Here is a 19,911-nt window from a genome sequence, read left to right on the forward strand (position 1 = left end):
GGAAAAAAGCCTGTAGGGCGGACTTTGGACATATTAAAAGTGATTTGAAGCAGTAACAGGTTGTTTCTTTTGACCAGACTATAGTAGAAGGCTGTTGTGTAGTGATTCAGTTTTTTTTTTTTTTTTGTCATAGGGCTGTGGAATGTCGTGCGTGTATTTCCACAAGTAGCGCGCTTCCTCTCGGGCTATTGTTCTTGGGCAATCACTGAAATGACATCAGTGAGTTCATGTGAACGAGAATAGGAGGTGGCTGGACACTTTGTCTTTCTGCTGCAACAGCATTTCAATCCCAGATTTCTCATTCATAAATGTACAACAAGATCACGTGACTCATAATGGGGATATTTCGGGGGGTGGACACAAAAACAACTAAATGTGTTTGTTGGAATATAATTTTATATATTTTGTTCCACAAATATGCTCGAACATTTTGATTTTACACTTACATCGTGGCAATACTATACGTGTTACATTGTACTGTTATGATGTGAATACAATGTGTTGTATTGATATAATGCAGTTATTTGTTAATTTTGAATTGATTTACTTTGCAGATGAATGCGTGATACTATGTCAAAAAATATATTTCTATGACTGAATTTGGTTGTTTAGCTATTGCGTACAAATGGGCAGTCGGGTGGGTACACGCAAACAACTTTTACGCATATTTGTAAATTAGAATAACTGCGCAAGCATGCCCTGCCTGATTTTGTTGAAGATTACGGTAAAAGACTAAATAAGCTCCTCCTCCTCCCTCTTTGATAGAAAACTCTGTGATGTTGCCTGGCTGCTGAAAAGCTTTTGACCCAGACATCAGAGAAGGAGAGAAACAGACAGAAGAAAGAAGCCACACCGAAAGGAGTAACGCGAAGGAACCCGGCAGCATTCCAGCGGTAAGGTAAGCGTGTTTATGATTAATATCATCACGGTGTTTTTGTCTTGGGAATAACGGGTGCATTGCAGCGTTGGTAAAAGGAGTGGTCGTGGTCACGTCCACCGAGCGACCCCCGTTACGACTGGCGGAGTAAGCTAGCCTTCCAAAGTCTGTTTTCCCCCCTTGTGCTCTCGCGCACGCTTTCAGACAATACATTTCACAAAACAAACCATTCAAAACGACGACTAGGCGTGAACATGCACCACTAGGAGGGCGAAAACGACCGTTAAATCTTCGCGGTTGCTAGGCTAAAGTTAGCTCGATTCTCCGTCGTGTGTTATTGTGATGCTAACGTTGGGCGACAGCCGAACCAGGTCACACGGCCACCAAAGAGCCGAGTGGGCCTGATTTCATGTCCGACGTTGTCATTTATCACCGTTTGCGTACACCCAGTCTTTTTTTATAGAATTATTATTATAATTCAGGAAACGCACTGCACCCAGCCTTTGACGAAATGGGAAATTGGAATCTCACATGACTCTTAGTGAGTGTATCAGCTCAGCTGGGTTCTCTTCTCGTTCCCTATTGTAGTGGTACGTGCGTGTGCGCATTGACCTAAATATCTTATATCGTGTGTTTGCAACGCTTGCTCATCGTTGTTGGACGCGGGCGATCGAATCACCACGACGCCGTCGGTAAAGGGGGACCGTGCGAGGTCAACTGAAACTTCTCGTTGTCCAATTTTTTGGGTGGTGGTCCTCCGGGGGGTTACTTTGTCAACCTGTTGGGTGGCTCCTTTGGCAAACTTGTCTTGATGGCGATGCGTTACTGGAGAGAAGTCAGTTCGATAGTTCGAATCAAATCATGCAAATCTGATTTGAATTCTTAACCAATTAGTTTCACACAGCATTTTTTTGGAGAAGTGAAACAATGTGTTTGATCCCACTTCAAAGAGGTGGCTACTGGTTCATCTTCAGTTGATGCTGTTTCATATCTGACTGTTTGAATTGTCTTTCTATTTGCTTTCTTTTATTGTATCTCCATCTGACCATTGCAAACTATATTTTTCAGTTGTCTTATTCAACAAATGTATCCCTAAAATTGGCCCTTGGCATATTGTCCGTTGGTGATGGTCTTTTAGCCACAGTCTGTTGGTTTGGGAACCTGTTGGGTTGGTTTCGCACAAACTTGTTTTGGAAGCAATCCAGGGGTGGGATAACTGTGTGCCTTGCTGCAATATAACATGATCCCTTGTTTTTCTTGCGAGCAAACACGTGTTGAGTGCGTGTTATGGACAATAACAATTGCCTGACTTTTATAAGCTACTTTACTTGGAATATGTTATCTTCCCAAAGGAACTTTTCTGTCTCAATTTTTTGTTGAGACCAGCTGTAACTCTTTGACTCATTTAAAATGTGATCTCAAAGAATGTCTTTTCTGTCCCCAAATACTCTGAAAGGCTTCGATCCAGTTCTTACGTGAGCATTACGGTAAGTTTTTTTGTATGTCTCATTGTTTGTAAAGTCAACATTTGCCATAATTGTAACAGCAGTAGCGCCTTTTAGCGGATATTTATTAGGTGATTAACAGGTGAAGGTTGTTTGTGGCGCCCTATTAGTTACAAGGAGTCGTAATTAGTCAGTTGGCAGTACATTTGGGAAGTTGCCTTCTTTTGATTGTTGATGTAATTCTGTGCGTGGCGTCTTGAGGTGTGCAGGTTAATCCCGAGCGCCCTCGTGTCTCTACGTCTACATGGACATGTATGTTGTGAGTAGTTAAGTGGATTAGTGGGTTGAAGCTTCAATCCCATTACAAAACACGCTTGTCTACAATTCACAGAGGCGGCATCCGTCTGATGAGAAATGGCAAGTTTAGACCGTGTGGTTTCTGCGGGCTTGTTGACAAATGCCACGTTGTTGTGGGTTTGCGACCAGGCGCAGTTGTTTGCCAATTCCGGGCGAGTCATGCTGACGTTTCAGAATTGTGTCAAAATACGGGACTCGTGATCAGATGTTCCGATGGAATGTGTGTGCGCACACGCAAATAAAAGTCCTTTCTTTGGAAATCCAACCACTTCCATGTTGTTTACTTATTTTTTTTCATTTTGAAGACCTTCTGGGGGGCTCTTTTGAGTTTTTCATTTTTTAAGTCTGATGACATGACGACAACCGTTTTTTCTAGGATGCTTTTTGTGAGAATATTCCACATCATTGTAAAAAAAAATAGCATGAATCTATTCAGTTTTTTCTAATTAGAATTTAATTCTCCATACAGTGCGATCCAGTTTTGATTTTGATGTAAACCAGGGGTGTCAAATTTGAACTGATATTTACACTAGAAATACTCGCTTAGAGAAAAACTTTGCAGATTATTTGAGATTTGTGCATAAACAGTTTATCTCAATCAAATAAACATCATTTCAGGGAGTATTTTTTCACTCCAGCCTAACAACATGACAGCTGAGGGCTAATTTGGAAATTCTTTGACCTCAGTTTATCAACAGAACGGAAGACGGATGCTTTGCTAACCACGGTAGCTCTCACATCTCTTGTACTCTTCTGAGGCCAAACCAACAACATCCTGTTTGTCAGGAAGTGGATTGAAGGAGAAAAGAAGCGAGAGGGGGGGAGTGGATTGGCCGTGGGGCAGAGGCGATTGTTTTCATTGTTCCGCGATAGTCGCCGCTGACCTCCGATGCCAAAAGAAACAGCTTAATGGGAGAGACGAGTGGAGGACACAAGGCAGATAAGCACAAAGCATTTACACTGCCTTGCTCTCCAGGGGTGTCAATCATGCGCCCCGCGGGCCGTCAGTGGACCGCTAGGGGGTCACGTTTTTGTGAGAAATCCGCAGGAACCCACAAACGAACGAGAAGCATCCCGGATAATAAACCAACGGTCAATCGCCCCGCCTAGTCAAATTGGATTAGACGTCTATCGCCGTCCGTGGTTTCAAGTAAGTCGACTTTTTGGGCCAAAAATAAACCACCGAGTTCTAGTTTGACACCCCCGCGTTAGAGTTCCGCCAGAGCCTCCTAAACAGACGGCTGCAAATTCCCTCTTTTGCCACTTGATAAACAACCGCCAATCTATTTGCCAAGAAGTATCAGCGTGTATAATTTGTCTTGTATGAATGACAGCTATGCTCATTACAGGAGGAGATAGCGCGTCACCAGCTAATGAAGATGATGAAGTACTTTGCGATATGGAAGGAGTGGTCCAGACCAGAGCAAGTGCTCGAGACCACAAAATAACAAAGTGTTGTGCGGTCCCACCAAGGTCATTTGGAGTGGGTGGGCTGCTGTGCTCAATTGACACAAGACAATGCTTGGAATGCAAGATTAGCTTTTCTCTTCAATCCACTTTGACTTATCTTACTTAGCCCTCCTCTTTTCCTTTTTCTTTTGCTCCTTCTCATGAATTTTTTTTCCACAGCCCGTCTTTGCTTCTCCTTTGATTTTTTTTCCGTCTCTCTTCGGGGTATAAAACAGCCCGGGTCTGGCTTTGACCATTTATGGGCATGCCTGGTATCGGATAGTGTGCCGAGGGCGAGGGCCCCTCCCCACCCCCAAACAGGTGGGAGGTCACCGCTCCGGGCCATTTACGTGAATGCACCCTACGTGCGAATAGCGTTTTTTTTCTTTTTTGTTCTGACAAATTTCCTTGTAGAGTTGTGAAATTCTCTCCAGCCACGCCACGCCTTGTTTTCTCATCAGGCCATCCTGCCTTCCCGGCTCGCCAGCCACCCACCCGGCACCCCCCAAGCGAGGCTGTCTGTATGCGCTGAGTCATTTTGTCTGACAGGAACAGACACTCCGCTGACTTCTGCTTAAATCATAAGAAGCGACGTAACGGTTAAGTCATTTATTTATCACCTCTAGCATTTTAACGTGTCACCTGCCTCTTGTCTTTGTGGCCAGTACAGAGGCCGCTTGAAAATATTTAACCCGTAACCCCCCTACTCCCACGCTACCTCGAACAACCGGTCAGGCAGGTGTTTGCGGAGCGGTGGTTGAGTTTATTCACCTCGCGGGGGCCATTTGACCAGACTCCTGAGGGTGTAACCGCTCACTGATAAGGGGACCTGAATCGCCGCTTGCCGGGCCCGTATGACAGACAGTGTTTGTTTGGGGCTGGGCCCCGGCAGAGATAACAGCAGAGCCTGGTGAATAGGTGTTTTAAAAACAATAAATAATTGACTGCAACTTTGTCTTTTGTTTCTGTGGACAGGCCTCTGTTTCTGAGCTTGGGGGTTCTCCGAGCTTCTCCCGATGAACAACTAGAGAAAGCTTCAATTCTGGCCTTGGTGTGATCCCTTCACCTCTTCAGTCAAGCCACTCCCACAGTTGAAGGTGTGTTTTTTTTTTGTATTTCTTTTACTTTTGCTTCCTCTTTCCCGACAGCCTAAGACGTTGCAAAGAAAGTTTTTCTAGCATAAGACATACAGAGAGAGACATCAAGTGTTTACCTAATAGCGTGCTGTTGTTGCATGCTGGTTTCACTTGAGAGCATGTGGGTTTTTATTTTCGTTTCGCTACATTGGTGTTTTAAGGTTTGGCATTAGTGTAGCTTCAATATTTTTATTATTTAAAAAAAAAAGTCATTTTGCAGCGATCATTTTTTTTCCCACCACACAATGTTGTTATAATGGAGGTAAAAGGAGGTTAGGGAATTTCAAAAATAAAAATTCACTGACCACAACAGAACACAATTTATAGTACACTTTTATCACTACTTGTTTGTATGATTCTTTAATGACTGCAAGTGGTCGTGGTTTAACAAATAGACAAACACATGGACATAATTAGCATTTATCAACACGGTCACTTAACAGCAATAAGTAAACAGTCCAAGTTGTGTTTAATCAATGTCTGCCTGCCCCCTCCAGCCAGCCTATTAAAGTAGAAAATCAAACCTCCATAAAACCCACACAACAAACAACCATTTTTTTTCAAGACTACGTGTAACGCCCCGCCCCCTCTTTCCCATGGGGACGCTGTAGTGTGTATGGAGCAGTGCGAGAGCGCAGCAGCTCTGCTGGAGTCGGTCAGGGAGCAAGAGGTGCAGTTTGAACAGCTGACCAGGGCGTTGGAAGAGGAGCGGCGGAGAGTGGGCCTCTCCGCCACCAGCCCTTCGACGCTGGGTCGTCCCCTCCCTCACGCACAGGTAACCCCAGCAACGTGAACAAAAAAAAAAAAACAGAAAAAAAAGTCTAGTAGCCCAGAGGCTCTGCGCTAATACCCTCATTCCCATCTATATCATCGCCTAAATAATGCATCAGTTCATCCTGCCGACCTCAGTCCGCCAGTTTAAATGTTTTAGCATTCATCACCTGCCATTTTGCATTTAAAATGCCGCGTTCATATTGTAAAAATGTTGCGTCTATTGTTAACACGTCAGAAGTTGTCATCATTTTCTTTGCCATCGCATGCCTTCGCCGTCACTCGCCAGAAACGCACGTTTTGTCATCGCCGTTTTGTTCCAGCACGTTATGGAATGTGAAAATGTGTCGCCGTCGCATGCACTCCAATTTTTCTGTGTTTAAATCGCTCTCTGTGCATGAATTTACTAATCAGACAAAAATGTAAAAATAGTAAATGGATACTTTTTTGTGTGTAGTTTGTTAGCCACCAGCATGTGGACTTTGTTGCTTCTTAAATGGCAGAATATGATTTAACAGAACTCTACATTGGCGTGGGGCGTAAAAAGTTCCAATTCCATTTGTAAATATTATTCTTCCTTTTGGCCTTGGTGACATTCAAATGACTGTTTTGACTGTGGGAATCCTTGGGTTCACTTGATTGGAGAACAGCCCAAAGATAAGTGCAGAAAAGTGTCGCTTTCGTTCCCAAAGAGAATAACAACGGCGCTACGTATTCAAAACAGCCTCCACGTTACGGGAAAGACTTGATTTGACGGAAATTAGCTACTTCCCATTTTCGATAAAAAAATGACAGTGGACTGAACTTTAAACTATTGTCTGCACTGCAGTAATGTGCAACCTCAAAAAGATTCAACTTGCGAATACTTGGTGACTTTATTGTGAAGTGGGTTTTTTGGGGGGGTCAGTAGTCTTTTCCAGGACGACGCACATGGATTATGTAACTGATTAGAGGAGGAAGTAGGGTGTGAGGGTGAATGGCCACAGTCCAAAATGTCCTCCCTCGTCTTCTTGGGTGACTCACGGTCTATAAACAGAGTTTTTTTGGTTGAAAACATTATTATAGGGGACTCTCATAAGACGCTGCCTCAGCAGGAACGCTTGACATTTGTACACATTTTTGAAATGAATGTCATCGTCACATTCCAGAACGGACGTTTGGGGGATGCGGACATTGAACGACTGAAATTGACAGACTCCTACACAAACGGCACACAGGTACCACCGACGTTGTTTTGCCACGTTGAGTTACCCCGTATTGAATTAAAAAGAAGCTAATAGAGTTGATTACAGTACAGAATGGTGGACCCGGCACACGGCGCTCTTGACGAGAGCTACGCACCAGACGACGACTCCCACGAAGCACACTCCGTCTTTTCGGACGAAGGCACCGCGAGGCGGCTCGATAACGGGGTAGATATTTCGGAATGGTACATAAAAAGGCATATAAATAACATTGTTTCCTCATTTCTGTCCCAGATGAAGAAACCCATCTCGCGCACCGTCCTCCCAAACGACTCTATGTCCATCAATGGCGGCATGTCTATGAGCGGCTACAGCGCCACGCTGGACCGCCCGTACAGGCCGACGGCAGGGGACTACCCCACGGCCACCGTGCCCAGGAACTACCACTACGGCCCCGTGGGAGCTTATGACGACTACCGGGGCGGACCGCCGTCCGAGGCGTACACCAGCTTGAGCCGAGGTTCGCACATGGATGAGCGTTACAGGTAAAAGGCCCAGTCTTTGTTCCTGTTGAGAAGGTTGAGTTTATTCTGACGCGCGTACGAACGTTTCCTGTGAGAATTTTGCCTTGTTCTGCTTTTGGGGCCCAGCGTGTCACATTTGCGTCATGATGACGCTTGGGACTGTGAAGCTTTGAATTGATCACTTGATAGTGAAACTCTGGCAAGTTTAGAATTTCACTGAAAGTTTTCCCCCCGCCCACGCCAAAACGAAAGTTGATTTGAAGCCACTGCGGTTCAGTCCACCAATGATGACCTGGTCGACCACCGTGTCAAAGTTTGCCATTAAACTTTCAAATGGCATTTTTGAAATTCCCCAAATGTATCCAATCATGTCAAAACACAGCTAGGGTTCTACTTTTTTTTTTGTATTACACCTTGAATGTATGCATTTCGCATTTTCACTTTTTTGCCCCCTTTGTACAGGCCGGTCGACGGTTACAGGACCCTGGACTCGGGCTACCGGGCTCCGAGCCGCCAACAGATGGACCCCTACGCGGCGCAGCCCCAGGTGGGCAGGGGAATGAGGGCCATGGGCTCGGCCATGGACATGCGATACGGCCACGGACACTACGCCTTGGAAGACGACCAGCGGAGCGTGGGCTACGACGACTACGGCATGGCTCCGCCTCCTCCCATCCACCCCGGGGGTTACGGCACCATGCCGCGCCTGGGTGCCGGCCCCATCGGCATGGACAGACGGAGACTCAGGTAAAGCCGTCCGCGTGCTTTTACTCGGTTGCGATGATGGCTCACGTTGTCGGATGTTGTCGTTTGAGCAGAAGCTGCGAAGACACTCTGGATGGCGACATGGGAGGGCTGGATCCGTACACCTGGGGGGTCCCCATGACCCTAGACAGGGGGAGCATGGCTTCGTTAGACAGCACGCTGAGGAAAGGTCCTCCCGCCTCATGGAGACAACCGGAGCTGCCAGAGGTGATCGCCATGCTCAACTATCGCCTGGATCCCGTCAAAATCAACGCGGCCGCCTTCCTCCAGCATCTCACCTTTAAAAACGACAAGGTGAAAGAGAGTCGGCCGTCGGCTACGCCCCGAATCGTCGATGGCATTGTGGCAAATTTTTTTCTCTCCCAGGTTAAGTCGGAGGTGCGGCGTCTCAAGGGTATCCCGGCCTTGGTGTCGCTGCTGGACCACCCCAGCAAAGACGTGCACCACTCGGCCTGTGGGGCGCTCAAGAATATTTCTTATGGTAGAGATTCGGACAACAAGATCGCCATCAAGAACTGTGACGGCGTGCCGGCGCTCATCCGATTATTGAGAAAGACCCACGAGCAGGATCTCACTGACACGATCACAGGTACGTGGATTTTTTTCAAAATGTAGGCGGAATAACTTCTGATCCCAAGAAAAACAAAAATACTACTGTGTCGTGGAATTTTGTCGATTTCATCTGACTGCCTCCCGGACTCCAGGCACCCTGTGGAATCTGTCGTCCCACGATTCCGTGAAGATGGAGATTGTGGACCACGCCCTGCACGCCCTGGCCGACGAGGTGATCGTGCCGCACTCTGGCTGGGAGCGCGGCAGCGGCAGGGAAGACGGCTGCAAACCACGCCATCTGGAGTGGGAGACCGCCCTGACCAACACCGCCGGCTGCTTACGGTACGACACCGCGGCCCCGGGAGCCATATTTAGACAAACCCCTCATTACGTCTCTCCTCTCTCGCCCGCCGCAGAAACGTGAGCTCGGAGCGCAGCGAGGCCAGGAGGAAGCTGCGAGAGTGCACGGGACTGGTGGATTCGCTCATGTACGTCGTGCAGTCCCAGATCAACCGCAACGACGTGGACAACAAGGTTGGTGGCCATTTTGGGACTTCCCCCACCGGCTCCTGGGCCCGCGTCGCTGACGGACGCTTTCTCCGCAGTTGGTGGAGAACTGCATGTGCCTCCTGAGGAATCTGTCCTACCAGGTCCACCGCGAGGTCCCCAGCTGCGAACGCTACGCGGAGACGGCGCCCGTTAACCAAGGCCCTCCGCCCGGCGCTCACAAGGGCGGCTGTTTTGGCTCCCGAAAGGGCAAAGGTTAGTCCGGGACCGCACTCACATTGCTGCCAACGAGGTGTCTTTGGCTTCTAGGTGGCGGTTTCAAACGTTGTTGTTTTTTTTGTTCTCTCTTTGCGCTCTCTTGCTTTCTTCCTGTTCCGATAGATGAGTGGTTTTCCAAAGGTAAGATTTATGATCTCACCGCACGATCATAACTAACTGGATGCCTTTCTCGGGGGCTGGATTTACGCAGCGGGTTCATGTGGCGTTTTTAAAAGCGTTCACTTAAAGGCGCTTGTGACAAACATGAAATCATCCACATTACAGACAAATCAACTTTTCATGACTCTACTGCCCCCTTATGGGGCACAAATATCATATCATGTGGAATTTCTCCTCTTTATGCTGCCATGACAAATGTCTGAATTGTGTCAGTCCAGCCTAAAATAATCAAATAAAATAACAAGAATGCAATGCAAACCCCACCGCATGCTCACTTTGCCTGTCTTGCTGCTCGCATGAAAGATGAATGCACAACAATCCATTTTTAATGTTTCTTTTTTTATTTTTACATGATCATTTCATGCTTTTTTTCCTTTTTGTTGTTGTCCTACAGGTAAAAAAGATGGAGACGATGGTAGCGCAGACCATGTTGACATTCCAAAGAGAACAATACCCGCCAAAGGTGTGTTTTTAATAGTCAAATGGAATATGGAAACAACACAAGCCCCGCCTTAGAACCTTGAGTCCAATCCTCTAATTTTCCGTTCATGACAAATATGAAGTCTTTTATTAACCGACGCAAATGTGTGTGTGTGTGCACCAGGTTATGAGCTGTTGTTCCAACCAGAGGTGGTTCGAATTTACACGTCGCTGCTGAAAGAGAGCAAAAACCCTTCGGTGCTGGAAGCCGCCGCCGGGGCCATCCAGAACTTGTGCGCGGGCCGATGGACCGTAAGTACCGGTGTTGAATGACTGGTGGGATTTGGCCTGTACTCACGCTCCTTCCTTCCCCGCTTTCCAAACCAGTATGGTCGTTACATCCGAGCCACGGTGCGTCTGGAGAAGGGACTCCCCATGATGGCGGAGCTGCTGGGTCACGGAAACGACCGCGTGGTCCGCGCCATGTCCGGAGCCTTGAGGAACCTCGCCATCGACAACAGGAACTGCGAACTTCTCGGTAAAACGCCGATTTTCGTTCACCGGCGGTCTCGTCGTGGCGAGCGCCCGGTAGAAAGGATACTGAAGGGTCTGCTCAATTCTCCTGGCAGGTTTGCACGCCGTGCCCCACCTGGTGGCCAACCTGCCAGGCGGGCAGAACCAGCCCAGTCGCGCCCTGTCGGAGGAGACGGCCGTGTCCGTGCTCAGCACGCTGACCGAGGTTCTGGGCGGCAGCCTGGAGGCGGCCAAGACTCTCCGGGCCTCGCAGGGCATCGAGAGGCTGGTCCTCATTAATAAAGATGGGTAAGGAGCCTTTCATTTTTGCCAGCGGGGCTGGAAATTGCAGCTCCCAAATACACGTTGCCCTCCTCTGGCGCAGCAAACGGTCCGACCGGGAGGTCCGGGGGGCCGGCCAGGTGCTCCAGCTGGTGTGGGCCCACAAGGAGCTGCGCCGGCCGCTAGAGAAAGACGGCTGGAAGAAGACGGACTTCCAGGCCCACCCCAACTCAGGCGCCGCCAACGGCCCGAGCGCTCGCGCCAACGGCGTTTATGGGGACACCACCACGCCGCTGCTGGACAGAGGTGAGCCTTCGCCCACCCCGATTGACGGCGTCCCAAGCCACGTTTCAAACCAGCACGTTTTTTCTCCTCCCGCCGCAGGGGAGAAACGAAGCATGATTCCGCTCAACGATCTGGGCTCCGGTACGTGTCGTGGCGCTTTCTCGAAAACGTGCATTTTGTCTACGTGTCACGAGTAAAAATTGTCATTGTCATTGTCAGAAGCCTACTCCACACTGGACCAGAGGGAGCGGAGACACACCCTGGACGACACTGCCGACACCCTACCGGTGGGTACTTTTTAAAAATGGCTGCCGCTGTCCTCGATTAACACTTTACCCCGGCTGCTTTGCTTTTCTTTTCACCCGCTCAAATTGAACACCTTTGACTCCCCTTCCACTTTTCTCTCTCTCTTTCTCTCTGGTTGTCACTCAGAGAGGGGTGTATGGGGGACGAAAGGGCTCCCTGCCTCTCTTGGACTCCTATGATGGTTAGCCCTCCCTATCTACCCCCCCTCTGCATGTAACAGCATGGTATGTCTTCCTGACTTTTAATCCTGCATGCAACTCTGATCAGTGGAGCTTTTGGCCTGTTTTAAAAAAAATTATTGACGTAATAGAATCCTAGTTAAGCTCTACGTTCTGTTGTTGTGCTTTTTATGCTGGTGATCGCTCGTGATGATGATGTGGTTACATTTCTGTTTTAACTCAAAATAATTGAGTAGATGCAAAAGTAAAGAAAAAAAAATACACTCATCGATCCCCGTTGTCTGTTTAGCATCGTCAATCGCACGGGAAGACTTAAATTGGTACATCTGGGGTTTAATCTCGGGATTAAAATACCTAATCCTTTGTTAACGGTAGAAGGATCACAATGAAATATAATAGGAGGCTCCATATTGGTATCCCAGTGTGGCGGTTCTTGTCTGGTGGCTAATGAATTTGATGCTTTCACCTCTCTGTCATTGATTGACGGCTTCCCCCAATGTTTTTCTCTAATCCACCTCTCTGTTCCCACAGAAAAACTGATCGTGTGCATCACCCGGACCGGGGCGTCCCCGCCTGACCGTTGCTACTGAGGAGGGAGGGTCCACCTCCGCCCGCCCTCCCTCCCCCGTCCAAAGCGCCAGGTCGGAAGACGACCGCTCGGCATCCAAAGAAGGCCTCGGCGCCAAGTCGATTCCCCCCAGAAACTCTCTTTCTCGCCCCCTCCTCTATATTTTTTCCTCTCTACCTTACGGTTATGAATTTCCAGTAGCAGCAAAAGTGTAGTCCTTAAGTTATGAATCCGTAAAGGCAATCATCCACCTCGACAATCATTTGATCCCCGTGTCGTCCTGCTTTTTTCTTTTTTTTTTTAATGTTTGCTGTTAGCGATGTTGTGGTTAAAGTTATTTGGCTGGCGACGCCCCCGCGTTCTGGCAAGGGCGGGCGGGCCGCTGGCGTAGACTTCAGCGTAGGATATATACTGTACATAGAGAAAGACTGAGCACACGTCGGCTGCTTTATTTAAATGATCCTTAACGCGCCGTGTAGATGACAAACGGTTTGTGTTTATTTGGCATGTCCCCAAGGGAGAAATGCTTGTGGACCTTGGTCTAAGCCCCCCTACTCCCCTCCATTTTTTTTTTTTGTATGACCTGACCCAGAACGATACATTTGTTTGTTTTGTTCCTGTGTCAGTTTTGGTAACTTGTAGTTTTCTTGTGTCTTTTTTTTTTTTTGTTCGTTTTTTTTCTACATGGCTTTTGGCCTCGTTGCTCTAATGTTCACATTTGCTTTAAATCCCAAATCTGGCTGGATGATTGTTGGGATGTGAAGCGACATGAGGCACCACTCGTATTTACATTTGAAGATTGAATGGCATCTTTGAACCAAATGGTTTTTTTTTAGCGCCCCTCATTCCACACAATTTTGGGAGCGTTATGTCAAAAAATATATGCAACGTTTATTTGCTTATGGCTGTAAAGTGGGAGCTATGTATTCATTTTGAAAGCAGATAAGATGCTTTGTTTTGGTCATTCATTTGCTCCTATTTTGTATTCCACATTTTTTGCAGCCGCAGTGGGTGAGTGAGATCCTTATGCAATTTATTTTCCACCCTATCATGCTTCTTTCTTCCAGTTCTAAAGACGTGCTATATTTGACATGTTGCCTGTCCATGTAAAATTGTCACAAACCATCCGTACCTGCCTTGACTCTGACAAGTTGCTTTTTTTCAATAATGTAACTGATTATATGGATTTTTTTTATAAATAAAGATTGTTTCTTAGACGACATTTTCACGTCTGGTTGCAGTGTTTAAGTGTCCAACAGATTGTGTTCAACATAGTGTCAAATCTTATTATATTTGTATATTACTTACATATTTGGCCGGTTTATATTATTATCATAACCCAATTTGCTAAGCAAAAAAATGTCTCCCTTCTGGTCTCACAGCAACAACATTTCTTTAGATCTCCATTTTTCAAGGCCGTTATTGCTATTCATATCTTGTTGCGTTATTGTGATTTTATTCTTAATTTATAGCTTGACATGTTTGTCAGCTGCCTCCGACTCAGCAGATTGCCAATGTTTCCTGCCTAAGCTGGGATAAAAACATTCCTTTCCCAAAATTTGAGCTCCTGATCCCCTCGCCCTTTTCGTCATGTCTATTTCAAGCTCTCCAACACTTGCTCTCACATTCATCATCATCATCTCGCGCTTATGTTCAAATTCATGCCACGCCAGTGATCAGCAGACTCGGAGGAGGCTACATGCCCGTGGACTTGTATGTATTTTTTTTTAAACAGTTTTCCATTGGAAAGGTCAGATCCCGTCCCCATGGTTTCTCAGGATTCCTCCATTCCGTCTCCCCGTGGATCAGATGATGTTTTGCCGGACGGCACGTCGGTCACTGACTCGTCTCGTTACACGTCCCACGGGAAGAAGCAGGGCGGGTTCGGCGACTTGTGTTACGGCTTGCGCGTGGTGGGGCGTCAGCTGAGACCTTTCGTCCCGTTTGTCCTCATCTGCGTCCTGGTGTTGGCCCTCGTCTACCTGATGCAGGCCATCGTCTACGGGGGGCCGTTCAAAGACCCGCATTTCTTTGTCAAATTCAACCAGCGCTGGCCCAGGCCCACACCAAAACAACTGGATACACTTTTCCCCAACTAGAACGGAAAAACGATTGAAAGTTGATCTTCAACTCAAACGCTTCAAAAGTCTTGGTACAGGGGTGTCCAAACTTTTCCGCAAAGGGCCGTGTTGGTTTTTGTTCCATCCGATACAGTACTACGGCCCTTGAGGACCGCTTTGGACACCTGTAATTTTGATTTTTGCATTTTATAGAAAGATGATTAGTACATTATCTGGAGAAGCTTTTGCTTGCCGTTTTTCTTGGATTTCACTTTTCTTTTTTGTGTTTGTATTGAACTTTCATCAGAAAAAAAATATTTGCTTGAATGTTCCTCTGTTTTTTTTCAATTTTATGGTTTGTTACGCTCCTGCCCCTTAGCGGTCTAGAGGAATACTACTTCAATCAAGTCACTGTTATCCATGCTTGCTTGACGTCATCAAAATTAGTGAGAAACGCGGAACGGGTGTGTTCGGCGTGCCTTTACAGTATATACACCTATATTGTTCTATATTTTCTTATTTTAATCATTTTAATTCACGTGTATTTACACAATTAAACGGTGAGTGCTTCGTGTTGTGTTCACATTTGTGCGATAAATGTATAGTAGATAATTTACAGTATGTCATGAGAAGGGCAGGTGAAAAAGTCAATTGATGTTCAAAACGAGGGTCCAAGTTTTATAAAAGTCGTGCTTTTGTTTCGGTGTTAGAACACTGGCAGGAGTCACTTATTCTTCTGTAATAAGGAGTAACTCGTTATGACTCGTTAACAAATAACAACAGCTAAATTAGTGCGCAGTAGTAGCACGCTAGCAGCATGCTAACAACAAGTTTAACGTGGTCTTTTCCCCCAACTAATTGTTATACGTAAACCTGCTTCCTATTTCCAGTTTAATCCTGTTTATCCTCATCCTGAATTCGTTCCGTGATATTTTGATGAGCAAAAAAACCAAGAAGAGAAATGTTGCATTTGAGGCAAAAATGACTTTATTTGCTAATCAAGCTGTGAGTTGACCACATCCACACAAAAAGGCCGCAGCACAACTTGGAAATCCTCCTCTGAGTGGCCTTGAAAAAACAGCTTAAGGCCTGTTTGTGAGATAAAAAGACACTTTACCCAGGTATGTATCATTTGTGCATGTGTGTGTTGTAATGGAGTTCCTGTGCTTTAACGGTGCTCTATTGTCTCTTCTACTCGTTGGTGAAACGGCGTGGAGTGGACTGCAGCGCCACCCAACAGCAAGGAGGAGACAGAAAGAAGATGGTGGCTGATTGGGTCCTCCTTTCAGTGCTGAATGCGTCTGATGGACTGGATCTGGGGGGTCTGGCAGTGGGAACCCCAGCTTTTACATTGCTGGTAGTCGCCACTGTGTCTCTCGCACTCCATGATGTACTGCTGGCCACGGTAGCCGGGGAACTGGTAGCACACGAAGCTGCGTGGAAGGAAAAGGTGGGGATCACTTCGCTTTTTTTGCTAAGGGAATCGAACTAGGAACGCGATCGGCGCCCGGCGATTTGGGGAAGGAGAGATGGTCGTCATCAACTCACGCGCCGCATTGCACGCGCATGGAGCCCACTTCGGACGTCTGCCATCCCATGGCCTGCAGCGAGGGGTAGTCGTCGCAGATCTCCACGCTGCGTCCCATGAAGTTCTCCTTCTCGAAGATGGTCATGCGGCTGCTTTGGTGCGACTTGAGAAGAAGGGAGACCGGCTCGGGATGAAGAGCGACGGCACAGGACCGGGTTTTTTTGGGGGAGTGTGGTGTACTCACGGCACAGGGAATGGGCCGCAGGGACATCAGGCGCTCCACGTGGTAAGCCAGGGAACCGCTGTAGGAATCCCAGTGAGGGTACTCTCCTCGTTCCAGGATCAGTTGCTGGCCTTGGAAGTCGTGATGCTCGAAACCCACCCAGCTTCAGAAAGCACCCCAAAAAGATAAAGGTTACAATTGGTCCTTGCTCATTTCTCCCATTATACACAATTGAACGTGTGCGCGTGAGTAGATGTGATCCAAACTCATGCTTGCAATCCATTTGTGTCTACAGGTGAAGTGATAGCGGTGCGACTTACGCGCCGCTCTCCACGCGGATGGAGCGGATGTTGTCCAGACCGCACTCCTGGATGTTGCAGCACTCTGAGGTGAGCTCCAAGTTCTTGCCCTGAAAATGCTCCTGCTCGAACACAGTCACCTGTCCAGTACAGAGCACATAAATTAGATGCCAGACACTCCAAAAATATATCCCATGCTTAATTTTACCTTGAAGCAAGGCGCCATGCCCATTCCTGAGTTAGCCAGGGGTTGCATCAGTGGGGACCTGGTAGTTCTGAACATCTCTACTCCTAATGCAAACACAAACACGCAGACTCGTGACTATGTTCAGGGATTAAAATGAGTAAAACTAATAAGTACATCCTACATAGTTAGTCTTTTATTGACTCTATTCTTTGGCCCACCCCGTTCAGACCTTACCGCTTTTATTTTTCCAACAACTGTGAAGTGGAAGACACCCAAGGCCCGCCTCGCGCAGAATTTTGAGAGTACCTGGCGCTGGGCTTTTATATGGCCAGGCAGGCAGCGCGTGGGGGCGGGGCACTCCTCCGCCCGTGCATTCGCGTGGGGCTACACGCTCCCTGGTGGCGTTGGCCTTTGCGTCCCCTCGGGCCGTCGGCCGTGACCAGCTCAGCACATATCATAGAGGGTAGACAAAGGCGCTCCGGTATGTTCGGACCCCGGTCAGCACTCCGACATCTATGTGTGCGCACAAAGGGGAGAGTGAACGGATTAACACTGTGACACGGGGGCACCCCTAAAGGTCGGGAGGCGGGACCAGACCTTGAATTATATCATGTTGGACTTGGGGACTTTAGCAGCATGCTCTCCATAGTATACTATATCTAAATCTAGGCATTTACAATGAATCGTGATTTGGTGTCTTACACTTAAGCATCTCAAGAAATGATGTGTGATAACATACTTACAATATGATAACGATTCAATCCCTAAAACATGCATCTCTCAAATGACAAAATGATTTTTCCATTTTATATTTCTCAGTGCTGCCCTTCCTGGTGTGCCCATCTCCAATAAGACAGACAGACAAACGACCTGGGCTCAACGCCTCTCACCAATGATAGGAATTCTTCTTAGCAGGGGATAAAAATATATGACTGCCAGGTCTGTATTGTCTTTTTCCATCTGTTGCTGAAGCAATTTTGTTCATTCATGTCATTGGTTATAGCGCGGCAAGAGATGTCTTTTAGCTATTGATGTGCCGCGTAACCTATCATAATTGCTACAATAATTTATATGACTGACATGCTGCAGAATTAATTAATTTCAGTTCGTTTGAATGACTTTTATTGTTCGTGAAGACTCAAAAAGAAAAGTTAGAGTTGCCTTTTTCATACTGCTATATACTATACTATTTACTATAGTACTATGTACAACATAATATCAAGGAACTTTAACATAACGATAACTTTTTAAAAACATTTTATTCCTATACACAGGGTGAAGCCAGCTGTGTTTTTTTTTTTTTAAATTCGCACTCACAAAGTGTTCAAGTGTTCACATGGGCCACGTAAATGGGTCCCACCGTTCACTGTCCCGCTGCTCTGGCTCCGCCCACGCATTGTCGGCCCCCCTCTGATGAGGTGGTCTTTTCTTTTGTGTCCGGCTTCTGACCTCAGCAGGTTGGTTTCACCGGATTTAATCCCTCTCCCGTGAGCGCCAGCATATAAAAGGGAAGTGCGCAAGCGGGCCGCACACACTCTCCAGTGCGCCCTCGCTATACGTGGTGACGCAGTCAGTGCCTTCTTTCTCCAACCCAAGCAACCATGTCCAGCGATAAATCCAAGTCCTCGTCCCAGACCGACGGGAAGGCGGGCCAGAGCAAAAAGTCTGAGTTAGGACTGGGCTCCTACAAGGTGAGGGAAAGTAAAAGGTTAAAAGGTGGCGCGCCTCACGCGCTCTCTTCCCCCCACCCCCCACCCCTCCTCCGCAGATGTCGGTGTACGACCAGGAGAACTTCCAGGGCCGCGTGATCGAGATCAGCAGCGAGGTGATGAACATCTGCGAGCTGGGCATGGAACGCGTGCGTTCGCTCCGCGTGGAGAACGGCCCGTGAGTAACCCGGCGGCGTCCAGTTGGCCTCGGCTCGCCGTGACCTCGGCTTTGTTTGATTGGCAGATTCGTGGGCTTTGAGCAGATAAACCTCTGCGGCGAGATGTACATCCTGGAGAAGGGCGAGTACCCTCGCTGGGACTCTTGGAGCAACTGTCAGAAGAACGACTACCTGCTCTCCTTCAGGCCCATCAGGATGGTAATCCCCACCCCCCACGGGAAAGGGACGCCGCCCACGTAGGGTGAGCGTCTCATCCCGTGCCGCCCTCTCGCCCGCAGGACCCCGACAAGCACAAGATCTGCCTGCACGAGGTGGGGGAGTTCAAGGGGCGTAAGATGGAGATCACCGACGACGACGTGCCCAGTTTGTTCTCCTACGGGTTCACCGACAGAGTGGGCAGCATCGTGGTCAGCTGTGGAACGTGAGCGCCGCTCCGACCGGTCCCGGGGTCCAGCATCCCTCTGCGCCGCCCCACCTGGGCTCACCCGCTCTCTTTCTCTCTCTCTTTCCAGCTTTGTGGGATACCAGTTCCCCGGCTACCGCGGAAGCCAGTACCTGCTGGAGAAGGGCGAATACAGGCACTTCAACGAGTACGGCGCCCGCACCCCGCAGCTGCAGTCGGTGCGACGCATCCGCGACATGCAGTGGCACCAACAGGGCTGCTTCACCATGACCAGCAAGTGAGGTTCTGCCAAGGAGAGAAAGAGAAAGAGCGCCGGTGAGGGAGAGGGGCGCAAGAAGAGGGGAAAGGGGAGAGACGTCTGAGGCGTCCCAGTCTCCACCTCGCCACCGTTAACCATGGCCGGAGGGCAGCCAGGAGAAGGGGGGAGGAGCATCTTCTCCACCTGGTCCAACGTCTCCTGGAAAGGAACTCCGTTCTTCACTGTCCATTTTTTCTCTTTCTCCCCTGAGGGCTGAGCTTAGTTTCCCTCCTATCTCTCACTTTTATTATTATAATTTTTTTTTTTAAATCCTTCTCTTTATTCTCCCGCACTGCTCTGAAGAAGGAACAAGATACCCATTGCCGTTCTCCACAAGTGTCTCGAGTCACGAGGCAAAGCACCATGGGAAACTGAGTCTTTAGCTCCTTTCGCTCACAATATCTGGTGTACAGACTCCTGGTCAAGTTTTCAATAAATGGATGTTGCTTCAGGGATGTTCTCGAGTC

At 47.9% G+C, this 19,911-nt stretch overlaps 3 protein-coding genes and 1 long non-coding RNA gene across 15 annotated transcripts; 3 read left to right on the forward strand and 1 right to left on the reverse strand.

The window, feature by feature from the left end:
* Positions 1-737: 737 nt before the first annotated feature.
* On the forward strand, positions 738-13,780 carry LOC144207836 (catenin delta-1-like). Of its 12 annotated transcripts, none has more exons than XM_077733488.1 (22): positions 738-898; positions 5,104-5,225; positions 5,876-6,039; positions 7,184-7,252; positions 7,328-7,447; positions 7,514-7,764; positions 8,206-8,490; positions 8,562-8,802; positions 8,875-9,097; positions 9,213-9,402; positions 9,477-9,594; positions 9,666-9,822; positions 9,949-9,966; positions 10,400-10,468; positions 10,610-10,737; positions 10,813-10,963; positions 11,055-11,247; positions 11,324-11,526; positions 11,605-11,646; positions 11,725-11,792; positions 11,938-12,035; positions 12,522-13,780. In XM_077733488.1, exons 3-21 carry the CDS (start codon positions 5,881-5,883, stop codon positions 11,995-11,997), a joined length of 2,745 nt encoding a protein of 914 aa, XP_077589614.1. In that variant the 5' UTR covers positions 738-898; positions 5,104-5,225; positions 5,876-5,880; the 3' UTR covers positions 11,998-12,035; positions 12,522-13,780. The 12 variants fall into 12 exon arrangements, with proteins under 12 accessions (XP_077589614.1, XP_077589608.1, XP_077589612.1 ...); XM_077733482.1 differs by having other exon boundaries at positions 11,938-11,992; XM_077733486.1 differs by having other exon boundaries at positions 11,728-11,792; positions 11,938-11,992.
* Positions 13,781-15,043: 1,263 nt separating this feature from the next.
* LOC144207906 (uncharacterized) lies at positions 15,044-17,131 on the forward strand. Its single transcript, XR_013328806.1, has 3 exons — positions 15,044-15,178; positions 15,509-16,560; positions 16,665-17,131. It is a non-coding gene; the product is annotated as an uncharacterized LOC144207906 (long non-coding RNA).
* cryba1l1 (crystallin, beta A1, like 1) lies at positions 15,583-17,258 on the reverse strand. Its single transcript, XM_077733574.1, has 6 exons — positions 17,090-17,258; positions 16,877-16,959; positions 16,690-16,808; positions 16,391-16,532; positions 16,167-16,309; positions 15,583-16,051 (listed from the first exon to the last, which is right to left on the reverse strand). The coding sequence occupies exons 2-6, from the start codon at positions 16,949-16,951 to the stop codon at positions 15,904-15,906; spliced, it is 627 nt and encodes a 208-aa protein (XP_077589700.1). The 5' UTR covers positions 16,952-16,959; positions 17,090-17,258; the 3' UTR covers positions 15,583-15,903.
* A 1,112-nt stretch (positions 17,259-18,370) lies between these two features.
* Positions 18,371-19,895, forward strand: crybb1l1 (crystallin, beta B1, like 1). The gene is made up of 5 exons (XM_077733573.1): positions 18,371-18,546; positions 18,624-18,742; positions 18,809-18,941; positions 19,022-19,164; positions 19,256-19,895. The coding sequence occupies exons 1-5, from the start codon at positions 18,457-18,459 to the stop codon at positions 19,425-19,427; spliced, it is 657 nt and encodes a 218-aa protein (XP_077589699.1). The 5' UTR covers positions 18,371-18,456; the 3' UTR covers positions 19,428-19,895.
* The last annotated feature ends 16 nt before the right edge of the window (positions 19,896-19,911 follow it).

This window comes from Stigmatopora nigra, chromosome 14 (assembly GCF_051989575.1).
Source record: "Stigmatopora nigra isolate UIUO_SnigA chromosome 14, RoL_Snig_1.1, whole genome shotgun sequence".
Classification (NCBI taxonomy): Eukaryota; Metazoa; Chordata; class Actinopteri; order Syngnathiformes; family Syngnathidae; genus Stigmatopora; species Stigmatopora nigra.

What these genes read in the sequence shown, in the direction of transcription:
- crybb1l1 (XM_077733573.1), top strand. Translation starts at nt 18,457, where the DNA reads ATGTCCAGCGATAAATCCAAGTCCTCGTCCCAGACCGACGGGAAGGCG. An exon ending in TAGGACTGGGCTCCTACAAG is followed by an intron (nt 18,547 to 18,623) that starts GTGAGGGAAAGT and finishes CCTCCTCCGCAG; the next exon opens with ATGTCGGTGTACGACCAGGA. An exon ending in CCTTCAGGCCCATCAGGATG is followed by an intron (nt 18,942 to 19,021) that starts GTAATCCCCACC and finishes TCTCGCCCGCAG; the next exon opens with GACCCCGACAAGCACAAGAT.
- cryba1l1 (XM_077733574.1), bottom strand. Translation starts at nt 16,951, where the DNA reads ATGTTCAGAACTACCAGGTCCCCACTGATGCAACCCCTGGCTAACTCA. An exon ending in ATCCGCGTGGAGAGCGGCGC is followed by an intron (nt 16,533 to 16,689) that starts GTAAGTCGCACC and finishes TGCTTTCTGAAG; the next exon opens with CTGGGTGGGTTTCGAGCATC. An exon ending in ATGCGCGTGCAATGCGGCGC is followed by an intron (nt 16,052 to 16,166) that starts GTGAGTTGATGA and finishes CCTTCCACGCAG; the next exon opens with CTTCGTGTGCTACCAGTTCC.
- LOC144207836 (XM_077733482.1), top strand. Translation starts at nt 5,881, where the DNA reads ATGGAGCAGTGCGAGAGCGCAGCAGCTCTGCTGGAGTCGGTCAGGGAG. An exon ending in CACATGGATGAGCGTTACAG is followed by an intron (nt 7,765 to 8,205) that starts GTAAAAGGCCCA and finishes CCCTTTGTACAG; the next exon opens with GCCGGTCGACGGTTACAGGA. An exon ending in ATGGACAGACGGAGACTCAG is followed by an intron (nt 8,491 to 8,561) that starts GTAAAGCCGTCC and finishes TCGTTTGAGCAG; the next exon opens with AAGCTGCGAAGACACTCTGG.